The 13,583-nt window shown below is 36.5% G+C and overlaps 1 protein-coding gene across 2 annotated transcripts in view; it reads left to right on the plus strand.

Annotated features, from left to right (window-relative positions):
• The window catches only part of Flo1 (flotillin-1), a 194,786-nt gene extending 181,733 nt beyond the window's left edge, over window positions 1-13,053 (plus strand). For both annotated transcript variants that reach the window (XM_070089890.1, XM_070089891.1), the window contains one exon: window positions 9,549-13,053. In XM_070089890.1, the coding sequence (XP_069945991.1) occupies window positions 9,549-9,566 (18 nt within the window). In that variant the 3' untranslated portion in view covers window positions 9,567-13,053. The remainder of the gene's footprint in view (window positions 1-9,548) is intronic.
• Window positions 13,054-13,583: the final 530 nt, after the last annotated feature.

The raw sequence follows: 13,583 nt of genomic DNA on the forward strand, positions 1-13,583 counted from the left end.
GGGACAAAAGAGACTAAAAATTATAGAGGAATAAGTTTACCGAGTATACCAGGAAAAGTGTACGGTAACGTTATAATTGAAAGAATTAGAGGTAAGACAGAATGTTGGATTGCGGATGAGCAAGGAGGTTTCAGAGTGGGTAGGGGATGTGTAGATCAAGTGTTTACATTGAAGCATATATGTGAACAGTATTTAGATAAAGGTAGGGAAGTTTTTATTGCATTTATGGATTTAGAAAAGGCATATGATAGAGTGGATAGAGGAGCAATGTGGCAGATGTTGCAAGTATATGGAATAGGTGGTAAGTTATTAAATGCTGTAAAGAGTTTTTATGAGGATAGTGAGGCTCAGGTTAGGGTGTGTAGAAGAGAGGGAGACTACTTCCCAGTAAAAGTAGGTCTTAGACAGGGATGTGTAATGTCACCATGGTTGTTTAATATATTTATAGATGGGGTTGTAAAGGAAGTAAATGCTAGGGTGTTCGGGAGAGGGGTGGGATTAAATTTTGGGGAATCAAATTCAAAATGGGAATTGACACAGTTACTTTTTGCTGATGATACTGTGCTTATGGGAGATTCTAAAGAAAAATTGCAAAGGTTAATGGATGAGTTTGGGAATGTGTGTAAAGGTAGAAAGTTGAAAGTGAACATAGAAAAGAGAAAGGTGATGAGGGTATCAAATGATTTAGGTAAAGAGAAATTGGATATCAAATTGGGGAGGAGGAGTATGGAAGAAGTGAATGTTTTCAGATACTTGGGAGTTGACATGTCGGCAGATGGATTTATGAAGGATGAGGTTAATCATAGAATTGATGAGGGAAAAAAGGTGAGTGGTGCGTTGAGGTATATGTGGAGTCAAAAAACGTTATCTATGGAGGCAAAGAAGGGAACGTATGAAAGTATAGTAGTACCAACACTCTTATATGGGTGTGAAGCTTGGGTGGTAAATGCAGCAGCGAGGAGACGGTTGGAGGCAGTGGAGATGTCCTGTTTAAGGGCAATGTGTGGTGTAAATATTATGCAGAAAATTCGGAGTGTGGAAATTAGGAAAAGGTGTGGAGTTAATAAAAGTATTAGTCAGAGGGCAGAAGAGGGGTTGTTGAGGTGGTTTGGTCATTTAGAGAGAATGGATCAAAGTAGAATGATGTGGAAAGCATATACTGTAAATCTATAGGGGAAGGAAGGCGGGGTAGGGGTCGTCCTCGAAAGGGTTGGAGAGAGGGGGTAAAGGAGGTTTTGTGGGCAAGGGGCTTGTACTTCCAGCAAGCGTGCGTGAGCGTGTTAGATAGGAGTGAATGGAGACGAATGGTACTTGGGACCTGACGATCTGTTGGAGTGTGAGCAGGGTAATATTTAGTGAAGGGATTCAGGGAAACCGGTTATTTTCATATAGTCGGACTTGAGTCCTGGAAATAGGAAGTACAATGCCTGCACTTTAAAGGAGGGGTTTGGGATATTGGCAGTTTGGAGGGATATGTTGTGTATCTTTATATGTGTATGCTTCTAAACTGTTGTATTCTGAGCACCTCTGCAAAAACAGTGATAATGTGTGAGTGTGGTGAAAGTGTTGAATGATGATGAAAGTATTTTCTTTTTGGGGATTTTCTTTCTTTTTTGGGTCACCCTGCCTCGGTGGGAGACGGCCGACTTGTTAAAAAAAAAAAAATGTTATAAATAATAATAGTACATATTATTAATAACATGTATTATTATTAATATGTATGTATTTAATAACATATATGTTATAAATAATAATAGTACATATTATTATTAATCACCCTGCTTCGGTGGGAGACGGCCGACTTGTTGAAAAAAGAAAAATTAATAACATGTATTATTATTAACATGTATGTTATTAAATACCATTGCCTCAATCACTGCCTCTACCACTCCAGTCACACTCAATCTACAAGCACCAAACACAATGAATTATTGTGAAATGTTTGGAAGAGCAGGGAGACTAATGTTCACTCCAGCATAAACAAAGTCACACTGACGATGTGTCAACCACTCCCTCGTATTTTTGTACAATTTCCTTCTTCGATTATATCATATTTATTATTATTATTATTATTATTATTATTATTATTATTATTACTACTACTATTGTTATTATTAGCTGTAGCAGAAATGTTTAATTCTTTGCAGTGTTAAAGAGTAAACGCACGATGTCACCGTCTAATACCTGTTCGAATAGCCATTCCAATATGAAGTCATGAATGGGTTTACATTATTTATACTGTAGTTTAATAGCAAATAATGAATAAACAAAACACTCACCACACTGAGTGGTGGGAGTGCTGGCTGCCAGTTGCGGGGGTCGGAGGGAGGGTAGTAGGGACTCACAGGTGGCGGGAAACTTAAATATGATTTGGCGGCTGGGAATTTGGTGGCTGGGAATTTGGCGGTTGGGAATTCGCGAATGTGTGAAGCCCGTGAAAGTTGAAAACGTGAATGTTGAGGGAGACCTGTACTTACCTGTTACGTATAAAGTTTAATTTATAAATTATGCACAATAAGTGGAGAATTATCACTTTCACTGATGGGGAGCACTTCACGGCTTCTCTTAGGCTTTGAAAAACTGCCAGCTCCTCTACTTTTGTGCTTTGGATACTGAATCAGTGGATATGGGGGTTCTACTGTATTCATTGTTCATTGATGGAATTAGTGTATGTGTGAAAACTCGTGTTTAAAAAAGAATCTCAGAGGTAAAATCAGTAAATTCTGCAGTTTACTGGAACAGTTTTTTATTAAATCTGTAGAAGGAAGGCGGGGTAGGGGTCGTCCTCGAAGAGGTTGGAAGGAAGGGGTAAGGGAGGTTTTGTGGGCGAGGGGCTTGGATTTCCAGCAGGCGTGCATGAGTGTGTTCGATAGGAGTGATTGGAGACGAATGGTATTTGGGACCTGACGATCTGTTGGAGTGTGAGCAGGGTAATATTTAGTGAAGGGATTCAGGGAAACCGGTTATTTTTATATAGCCGGACTTAAGTCCTGGAAATGGGAAGTACAGTGGACCCCCGCATAACGATATTAATCCGTTCATGAGAGCTCATTGTTATGCGAAATTATCATTATGCTAATGAATTTTCCCCATAAGAAATAATGGAAATCAAATTAATCCGTGCAAGACACCCCAAAGTATGAAAAAAAAACATTTTTACCACATGAAATATTAATTTTAATACACACAAACTGAAAAAGGCATGCACAATTACATGACACTTACCTTTATTGAAGATCTGGTGATGATTGATGGGATGGGAGGAGGAGAGAGTCTTAATGTTTAGAAGGGGAATCCCCTTCCATTAAGACTTGAGGTGTCAAGTCCTTTTCTGGGGTTACTTCCCTTCTTCTTTTAATGCCACTAGGACCAGCTTCAGAGTCACTGGACTTCTGTCGCACAACATATCTGTCCATAGTGGCCTGTACCTCTCGTTCCTTTATGACTTCCCTAAAGTGTTTCACAACATTGTCAGTGTAATAGTCACCAGCACGGCTTGCAATAGCTGTGTGAGGGTGATTTTCATCCATAAAGGTTTGCACTTTCAGCCACATTGCACAGATTTCCTTGATCTTTGTAGTAGGCAACTTCTTCAATTTCTCTCTCCCCTCCTCCGAACCAGTTTCCTCAGGTCTGGCCTCTTGCTGTTGAAGTTGATCTAGCAGCTCATCAGTGGTTAGTTCTTCATTGTCCTCCTCCACCAACTCTTCCACATCATCCCCACTAACCTCCAACCCCAAGGACTTCCCCAATGCCACAATTGATTCCTCAACTGGCATAGGATTCCTAGGGTTAGCCTCAAACCCTTCAAAATCCCTTTGGTCTACACATTCTGGCCACAGTTTCTTCCAAGCAGAGTTCAAGGTCCTCTTAGTCACTCCCTCCCAAGCCTTACCTATAAGGTTTACACAATTGAGGATATTAAAGTTCTCTCTCCAAAACTCTCTTAGTCATTTGAGTTTCTGAGGTCACTACAAAGCACCTTTCAAACAGAGCTTTTGTGTACAGTTTTTTGAAGTTTGCAGTAACCTGCTGGTCCATGGGCTGCAGGAGAGGAGTGGATTTAGGAGGCAAAAACTTCACCTTAATGAACCTCAGGTCCCCATAAAGTCGCTCTGCCACATCTGTAGAATGACCAGGGGCATTGTCTAACACCAGGAGGCACTTAAGGTCTAATTTCTTTTCAGTTAGGTAATCTTTCACATTGGGGGCAAATGCATGGTGTAACCAGTCATAGAAAAAGTCCCTAGTGACCCATGCCTTACTGTTTGCCCTCCACAGCACAGACAAATTAGCCTTGAGGATATTCTTTTGCCTGAACGCTCTGGGAGTTTCTGAGTGATACACTAATAAAGGCTTCACTTTGCAATCACCACTAGCATTGGAACACATCAACAGAGTAAGCCTGTCTTTCATAGGCTTATGTCCTGGGAGTGCCTTTTCCTCCTGAGTAATGTAGGTCCTGCTTGGCATTTTCTTCCAAAACAGGCCTGTTTCATCACAATTAAACACTTGTTCAGGTTTCAGTCCTTCACTGTCTATGTACTCCTTGAATTCCTGCACATATTTTTCAGCTGCTTTGTGGTCTGAACTGGCAGCCTCACCATGCCTTATCACACTATGTATGCCACTACACTTCTTAAATCTCTCAAACCAACCTTTGCTGGCCTTAAATTCACTCGCATCATCACTAGTTGCAGGCATTTTTTTAATTAAATCCTGATGCAACTTCCTAGCCTTTTCACTTATGATCACTTGAGAGATGCTATCTCCTGCTATCTGTTTTTCATTTATCCACACCAATAAGAGTCTCTCAACATCTTCCATCACTTGCGATCTCTGTTTCGAAAACACAGTTGAACCTTTGGCAAGAACAGCTTCCTTGATTGCCTTTTTGTTGCCCACAATAGTAGCGATGGTTGACTGGGTTTATTATACAACCTGGCCAGCTCGGAGACATGCACTCCACTTTCATACTTATCATTGATCTCTTTCTTCACCTGTATAGTAATTCTCACCCTTATTCCTGTAGGGTTGGCACTAGAAGCTTTCTTGGGGCCCATGGTCACTTATTTTGCAGATAAAATCACCAAAAACACTGTAATAATACGAAATGTTTCGATTGTATGCTTGGATGTTACCGCGGAGGCTGGCTGGTAAACAGTGCCACCGGCGGAACATGTGAGGCTGGCTAAGGCCGCACATTAGACGTGTCTCGGACGAACAGCGTTGAGCGGGTTTTTTAGCGGTATGTGAGGCAAAATCTTAGCGATAAAATGTATCGGTATGCGGATTTAACGTTATGTAAGGCCAACGGTATGCGGGGGTCCACTGTACAATGCCTGCACTCTAATGGAGGGGTTTCGGGATATTAGCAGTTTGGAGGGATATGTTGTGTATCTTTATACGTATATGCTTCTAAACTGTTGTGTTCTGAGCACCTCTGCAAAAACAATGATTATGTGTGAGGTGAAAGTGTTGAATGATGAAAGTATTTTCTTTTTGGGGATTTTCTCTCTTTTTGGGTCACCCTGCCTTGGTGGGAGACGGCCGACTTGTTAAAAAAAAAAAAATCCATTCAGATTGAGCTCATGTAAATGATGTATTACAGGTTATTTTCAATTACTTGCTTAGCAGAATAATGAGATGCAACAATTTCTTATGTGGGACTCTATTCTTTTGAGTTTTCAAAATTTGGGAAACTAAATTTTTAAATTAGAATATACATAAATCAATTAAAGAAAAGTAAAAATTCATAATTTAAACATTAAAATTCTCTAATTGAAAATAGTTTTGAGAATGAGAAATAATTTCATGGTAAGAGCCATAACTTGGGCTTAGTTTATTTGTTGTAGCTTTAACACTTATGTTTTTTCCTTATTTCTCTCTTAATTTCTCTAAATCTCTTATCACCTACTTCTGCTTCAGGTCTGTGTTAAGTTTATTACAGTATTAACTTCTACCCTGGTCATCTTCTATTGTTCCTACTCGTTTATTTCTTATTCTTTCCTCCCTCTGTTCCTATCCCTAAAATTATATTTTTTCTTCCATGCTTCTCCACCTTTATTGTTTTCCCTTCCTCTATTTCAGTCTTCATACTTATTTTCTAATAGAAATAGGGAGGAGTAAGAGACAGAAGAATGGTCCCTACCCTTTGCTTCCTTTCCTCTTAATTTTGTCCCCCAGTTCTTCCATTACTGCCTCTTGAAACTTTTGTTTTATTTCTCTTTTTCATACTTATCTCTCTGCTCTCCTCATTAAAGAGCAAACTAATGGTTGTTTAAGACCTATTTTGGACTTTTGACCCACACATTCCTCCTATTTCTCTGAAGGGCATATCGGATTCCCAGTCATCTAAAGCTGCTTGGGCAAGTCCTTCATCCCAACGCTAATCTTCATTTCCTAATTTGGATGTGTGGAGGATATTTTAGAGAAGTAAGATGAACACCTACACTTCTACCCTTTTCTTTGTTTTACACAACCTGCACTTTACAGAAAATATTTTTGTGTGCGTAATGCATCATTTATTATTAAAAAAAAATCTTTTTTACACTTTCACAATGCATGTACAGTAGTAAAGGCACCTGTGTTCATATTGCAGTGATATTAAGTACTTTACATTTATTTTGTTCATTGTTAGATGTGAAGGTACCTCTTGTGAAATACAACTGTTTTTTTTCCAGCCATAGTTAACCCTGAATGAATAAATATTATTTTATTATAGAGGTAATTGTCTCCTAATTGATTTTCAGATTTTTCATATTGATGTATTCTATGTAGGTGTTTAGGTGTTAGATTTATGTACAGGTATTACAGTAGTAGTATGGCAGATATAAATGTTGAGTGCACCCAGTACGTAAGTAGTCCATTACATAATTCACTACCAAGTGAGCTTCTGGGTAATAAAATCAAATATATTTTTTTACTATTCTACAGTATAACTTGCATCACTTTATTAGTCATTACTTTAAGCATTTGAAGAGTGTGAGGAGGATTAACATAGGGCTGTTGGGACGAGTGGATATAATGGTGTTTATCACTTGATACCAACTTCTTACACATCAGTAATGTAAAAATAGAAGTTATTTTCTTACTAGGTTGTTTCAAACATATGGGAACTCACCTCACTTACACCAAATAAATATACAGTAAAGCTTCTATTTACTGTACTATACTAGTATGGGAAAGATAGTGTCCAATAATGCTGATTGCCTGGTAATTCTGCTTTACAGAGAGGGATACCTTTCAACAGCTTAGTCTTGAAAAACTACTTATACAAATTGCTCAGTTGGAAAAACAGTGGATTACCCATAGCCATTCTTTGCCTTTGAGCATGGGATTTCCCTTCAAACTCAAACTTGCAATCAACTATGTACAACTTAATCAGTTCAATAATGGTATACTTATCAAAAGGCAAGGAGAGCTCGTCTAATTCTTCCAAATTAGGTAGCAAATACGACGCTTTGGTCCTACACACACGCATGCTTGTACGTATGTATGTGTGCTAATTTTTCAACTCTGGTGCTGTCTCTACTAGCTTTAACATTCTGACTTTTGGGGTATATTGAAACCCTAAAATGACCTACATGAAACCAAAACTTTGAGATCCTGATTTTAGCAAAGAACTCTCTAGTAAATACAGAGGCTTGATTGTACAGCAGATGCAATGATCTGATGAAAACAGCAATAGACGTATATAAGAAAAACGGAAACATGCCTGGTCACTCTTTGTGTTATACAAGTGAGCACAGTGTAACATGTAAAAAAAAATTGTAGCAATAGAGTAAACCCCATTAACTGATCATACATTTTTGTGATAAGTGTTGATCACATGGTATATGTGACCACATGCAAATGTAGTTTGCTCCATAACTACACAATAAGAATATCAATGTAATTACCATAATATTACTGCTAAGGATTTTTTTTTTTTCATGTTTGTTTCTGAGAGTAATACAATGAATTTAAAAAAAAAATTAACACCCCAGTTATCTTCCACCAAGGTAAGGTGACCCAGCAAAGAGGAAAGCACTTTCACTGTCTTGCCAGAAGGGTGCTGACATCACTGTTCATATGACCTTCCAAACTGTAACATCCCTATCCCTCCTCCAGAGTGCAGGCGCTGTACTTCCAGCCCCAGGACTGAAGTCCGGCTAATCGGTTTCCTGAATTCCTTCATAAGTGTTACTCTTACTCTCACTCCAACATCACATCAAATCATAAAATACCTTGCTTCCACTCCTATGTAACACGCTCATAGCAACAAGTCTGTTGGATATCCAAGCCCTTAGCACTTAAAACCTTTACTCCAAAATGTTCAAACGATAATACAGCAAAAGGAAGAAAATCTTCTTGAGGGAGGTGGCGAAACCAAAATTATAAGGTAGAGGTTAGTCTCCCTGCTCATACACTTTTAATTCTGAATTCCATATTAAACATTTCAGAATTGACAATAGCAGCTTAGGTGATGCAACTTCCCAAATAGTGTTTCAACCAGTCAGAACTGCACAGGGGAAATTACCATACAGTAAACCCTCAATATAAAAGACTAATAGGAATTGTCAGGATGTTCATTAAATTGGTACAGTATCAAAAAATAGGAGAAAAAACTATTGCATACCCGATATAATACTGTATACACAGTTTACAGATATTTTGTGATAAACAGTGAAAATAAAGGAATTAAAATTACAGTGTATCCAGTAGATTTTACCCATAATTTTAAAAGTTTATTATATTGAGGTTTGTCATATCAGGGGTTTACTATAGTTATTTGGTGCCTGGTCAGTGTCCAGCAAAACATCCACTGCCTTAAGACTTCAGTTTTTTTGTCTTTGGTACAGCCGTATAAAGATACATATGGCAAAGAACCTTTTTGTTTTTGGTTCCACCCAATGAGAGTGGGTTGAGCACATTTTGTGTGTAATAATAATCCCACCGGAGCTTTGTCAAGTACTGTATAAGGAACACAAAATCAGCAGCGTATGAAGCATGGAGGGTCAGGTGACATCAACTGTGGGCAAATTCAAAATCTGGAAGTCAGGTAACACTAGGGAAGGTTTAGATTTTGGAGTCAAGTCGGGAAATTTGCATTTTTCTGCGTTAATTTAAAATACATGGAACTAGTTTTGAAAAAGTGTACATCCTAACTCCACAGATCTGTAATTCAAATTTGCTTGGCATCACCTGACCTGCAATTACACTTTTACGCTGTTATATGTGCTGCTGAATTTGTTACCCCGGTGGGTTAAAGATCATATAAATAAAAGGTTCTTTGCAGTATGTGTCTTTCTACCCCCATTTATTGACTTGTAGCCATTATTCCACATTATCATTTTTATTTGATCACATCTTTTGTCATAAATAGCCTTTTAGAAAATTAGTACTACATTACTGCATTAAGTAACCAAGTTTATACAACATAAAGAATAATTCAAATATGACATTTGTATTATAAGAGGCGTTTGGTTCAGTAATGCTCTAAAGAAACATCTGCTATATTTAATAAATGTATTGATTATAAATACTACTTTTTTCTTATTTTACAGAGCATCCGTACTGTGTAAAAGATATTCAGGGTATGACAGTACTTACAAGAGTGATATCTTCCATCACCAAGATTAATGGCAAGTCTAAAGGTTGTTCAATGTTAGACGTTTACATTTAAAGTCTTGTAGTTTTGTTTCTTCATGCTAATGTGTATGAAAATTTAGTATCTAAAAATTATGCTAATTAGAAAATTCAGACATTTTGGATAAGATTAAATGAAATATTACACAAATTCTGTATTACTTTTTCTTTCACAAGAATCTTCTCACATTTTTGACAGAATAAGCATCATATGCCTTTAAAAATTGAATAATATTGATTGCAAAGCAAGTGTTATAATATTACACTCTAGTAAATACAGTATGCGTGACAGCAGTCATTGTACAGAACATTAGTTAACTATTACTGAGGCCTTATCAAAACCCTAACAATTCCTGTGTACCCATCCAATTTAGCATTGCTAGAAACTACCAACCTGCATTTTTTTTTCTATTTCATACAAAATTATGCCTTGTAGTTTATGACTGAGGGCATATATAAAAAAAATGGATGCTTAATCAGCCATCCTTATTTTGGATATTTCATATACAGTACTGTATATAATACAAAAAATCATTATGTTGCATATGTAACAGTTTGAAGAGGAATAGTTTGGGCCTGAACTTGTATTTTCAGTGTTTGATGTGCATACTCTGCTTCTGTGCCACTGGCTTGGTAAATGTTGAAATTGATCATTGTAGTACAGTTGATCCAGGGTCTATTTCAATATAGTATATTTAGTATTCTGCGTGTCCATGCAACAGGGGTAACTTGTGTGCCTTACACTGAGGGTCACAAGCTCGATCCAGCAGTTCTTTTTTCCTCACATATTGTTACATTTGTAAATTTTAGTATGCCTTATTAGTAATTTTTTTCCTTTATACAACATTGGTGTATGTGAGAGAGATAGAGAGAATGAGAGAGAGAATGAGAATTAAAGAATGTGAAGGCATTCATATTTATATTCATATTATACCTGATAATGTGAACACAAAAGATTTAGTATTTTAATCTTCATTTTTTAACAGAAGTACATGTATTTGATTTGTCAATATGGATTCCTGTATGACATCAAAACAGCCTTTTAAAATTTTAATGATAATACTGTTACTTACATATACTGTATATATGTGGTCTTGGTGATGTGGGCTCCAAGAGAACTCTGGCTTGTTCTGAGTTCGCTACACTGGACAACCTTTTCAAGTACTTCATGTAATCCACTTTCAGAGATCATAGTATTTAATATCCAGCTATATCTGTGTTGTACAAGTTTCTCATTATGTAAATGGATATATACCTACCTTTGAATTTCATGTTTAGCTCAGGATTTTAATGTTTAATATTACATGCTAACTTGTAGTACTTTTTTACACATTTTCACTGCCATACTTAAATTTTAAGTTTTTCAATTGTATGTTTTTCTCCATGGGGAAGTGGAACAGAATTCTTCCTCTGTAAGCCATGCGTGTTGTAAGAGGTGACTAAAATGCCGGGAGCAAGGGGCTAGTAACCTCTTCTCCTGTATATATTACTAAATGTAAAAGGAGAAACTTTTGTTTTTCCTTTTGGGCCACCCTGCCTCGGTGGGATACGGCCGGTGTGTTGAAAGAAAGAAAGAAAGAAAGAAAAAATTGTATGTTTTCTTTTTAGGTTTACTAAAGTTAGGTCTTTTAGTAAATTAGGTCAGCATAGTATATGTATGGTAATAAGACCATGGTGCCACTTTTGGTTAATTCTTTATCAAAATAAAATATTTCACTCTAAGGCTCCCAAGTCATGCAGTTGCTTGGCATTTCCCACACACTTGACCAGTGGTCATTCCCATTAATCACAATCTGCAAAATGTACAAAATAATTAGATAGCATTCAGTGACTTTTTTGAAGTTTGATTACACATACTGATACATTGTACATAGTATAGTGAGTTTGGTGTCAGCATTGTGCACAAACTCTTGGTTCTTTTTTCATTGTAAATGATTGAACTTCTTATCTCCCCCTCTTCCCATTCTGATAACTCCTTTGATGTTTTTCATAGTAGATTAGTAAAAACTTAGATTTTTCTGTACAAATTTCTTATGATACCCAAGCAATTATGATTCATTCTTATTTGCAACCTACAAATCTGGAACACATCAAGATAGCAACAGTATAATTAAATAATAAGAAGCCTATTGGGTTAATGTCATATTAATAATTCATTGATATAAAAAAATACAACTGCTTTATTAATGTTACTTGAGGAGCACTCAAGATCTTAGGTCAGTTTTCTACAAAAACAGCTCAGTGTGATTACAGTACTTCAATTTTTTTCTTTTATTCATTTAATTTGAATGAGGCTCATTGCATGTTTAGTGTGGAATTAGTCACATTTCAGGAATTTACTGGAGAATAATATAAAATTTTCTCCCTTTAACTGTCATGTAAGCACCAGTGACTGAAATTGCTCTCACAACCTGTGCTCACAAAACAAAGGCCAATGAGGTGCACAGAACACTACAACACTATGAATGTTTACTACACTATTGTAACTTTATATAATCATTCTCATTATCATAATGTAGTAATGATTCCTTGTGTTAAGTGTTACAAGAAGTTGATACTATGTACATTTTCCTTCACAGAAATTACAGCTTTTTTCAACTCTGAATGTGGGTCTTTTATCCTTAGAAAGGGGTAATGTATTGCAAATTACAGTACTATGATAATACATTTGATGGAAGAGCATATTAAAACTATTTTTTTCTTCCCTAACCTTAGTTTGTAGATTATATATATTATAAAACAGAATATTATTTTTTCCTACATTTTTAAGTGATTTATATTTCTTTTCTCTGACAGTTAAGGCACCATGTGCTGATAAAGTATTGAATGTTATTTCTCTTACTTTTTCATTGGTATTCAGATCTGGTTTATAGAATGAGGACTATATGTCTGTAAAGTAAGTAACTGTTGTAAAACTGTCTTTGTAGCACAAGTTTGGTTTCAGTTTAATAAAATATTAACTATACCATTTAAAGTAGCTTACTATAAAAGTTGAAATGTTGCATGCCAAAATACACTAATTCCACTTATCATAGCTAATACGTAATCTGTTTTGTATTTTTATGTGGGCAGTCACCAGAAATATCCTAGTGGATAGGGGAAGGTTTGATAAAAGACGTGTATGTTAGCAATAGAAGTGTAGATAAAACTAAAAATTCACTCCCATGTGTCACATTACTACAGATTTTTGGTAAATTCTCTTTTTTCATTCACTACCTTAGTTTCAATAGAATAGCAATTATTCAGCTCATATTTTATGCAAACTAGAATGTAACAGTTATTTTAATTAGATCAGAATTCCTCACAAACTTGGGCACAAAAAGATTTTAATGTCCTTTCATGATATTTCACCTATACATGTGACTTCAAACTATTCTCCTGTCTTCTGAAGCTTTAGATAACAGTATTAAAGTTAAAACAAAACGTTGTGTTTTAATGTTCTTTTAATAAAAGTAGAAGTTACAGACCATTCCCAGGGTCTCTAATTATAAAATGTTCACGTTGTTCTGATTATAAACTTTTGGTAATACAGTGGAACTCTGGATTTCGTCTGCTGCGAATGTCATACAATTTGGATTTCAACCACTTTTTTGGGTGAAATTTTACCCCGGGTTTCGTACCTCCGCTGGGAATTTGTTCGTGTCAGATGCATCCGCCCACCCAGGATGCAGCTGCTTACACATACGTGACTCAGTAGGCTTCTGTCGCTTGTTCAGTGAGCAGTGCTATGCACATTCATCTGAAACATTTCGTAATAATCCGTTGTTTTTTGTGCTTGTTTATTGAGTGCAACTGCAAAATAAGACACCTTGGGGCCAAAGAAAGTTTCTAGTGCCAGCTCTTTGATAAAGAAGGTGAGAAACACAATAGAATTCAAGAAAGAGCTTGTAGCAAAATACAAAAGTAGTGTATGTGTGGCCGAGCTTACCAGGATGTATGGCAAGTCCAAATCA

The sequence above is a fragment of the Cherax quadricarinatus genome, chromosome 30, assembly GCF_038502225.1.
Source record: "Cherax quadricarinatus isolate ZL_2023a chromosome 30, ASM3850222v1, whole genome shotgun sequence".
NCBI classification, from domain to species: Eukaryota; Metazoa; Arthropoda; class Malacostraca; order Decapoda; family Parastacidae; genus Cherax; species Cherax quadricarinatus.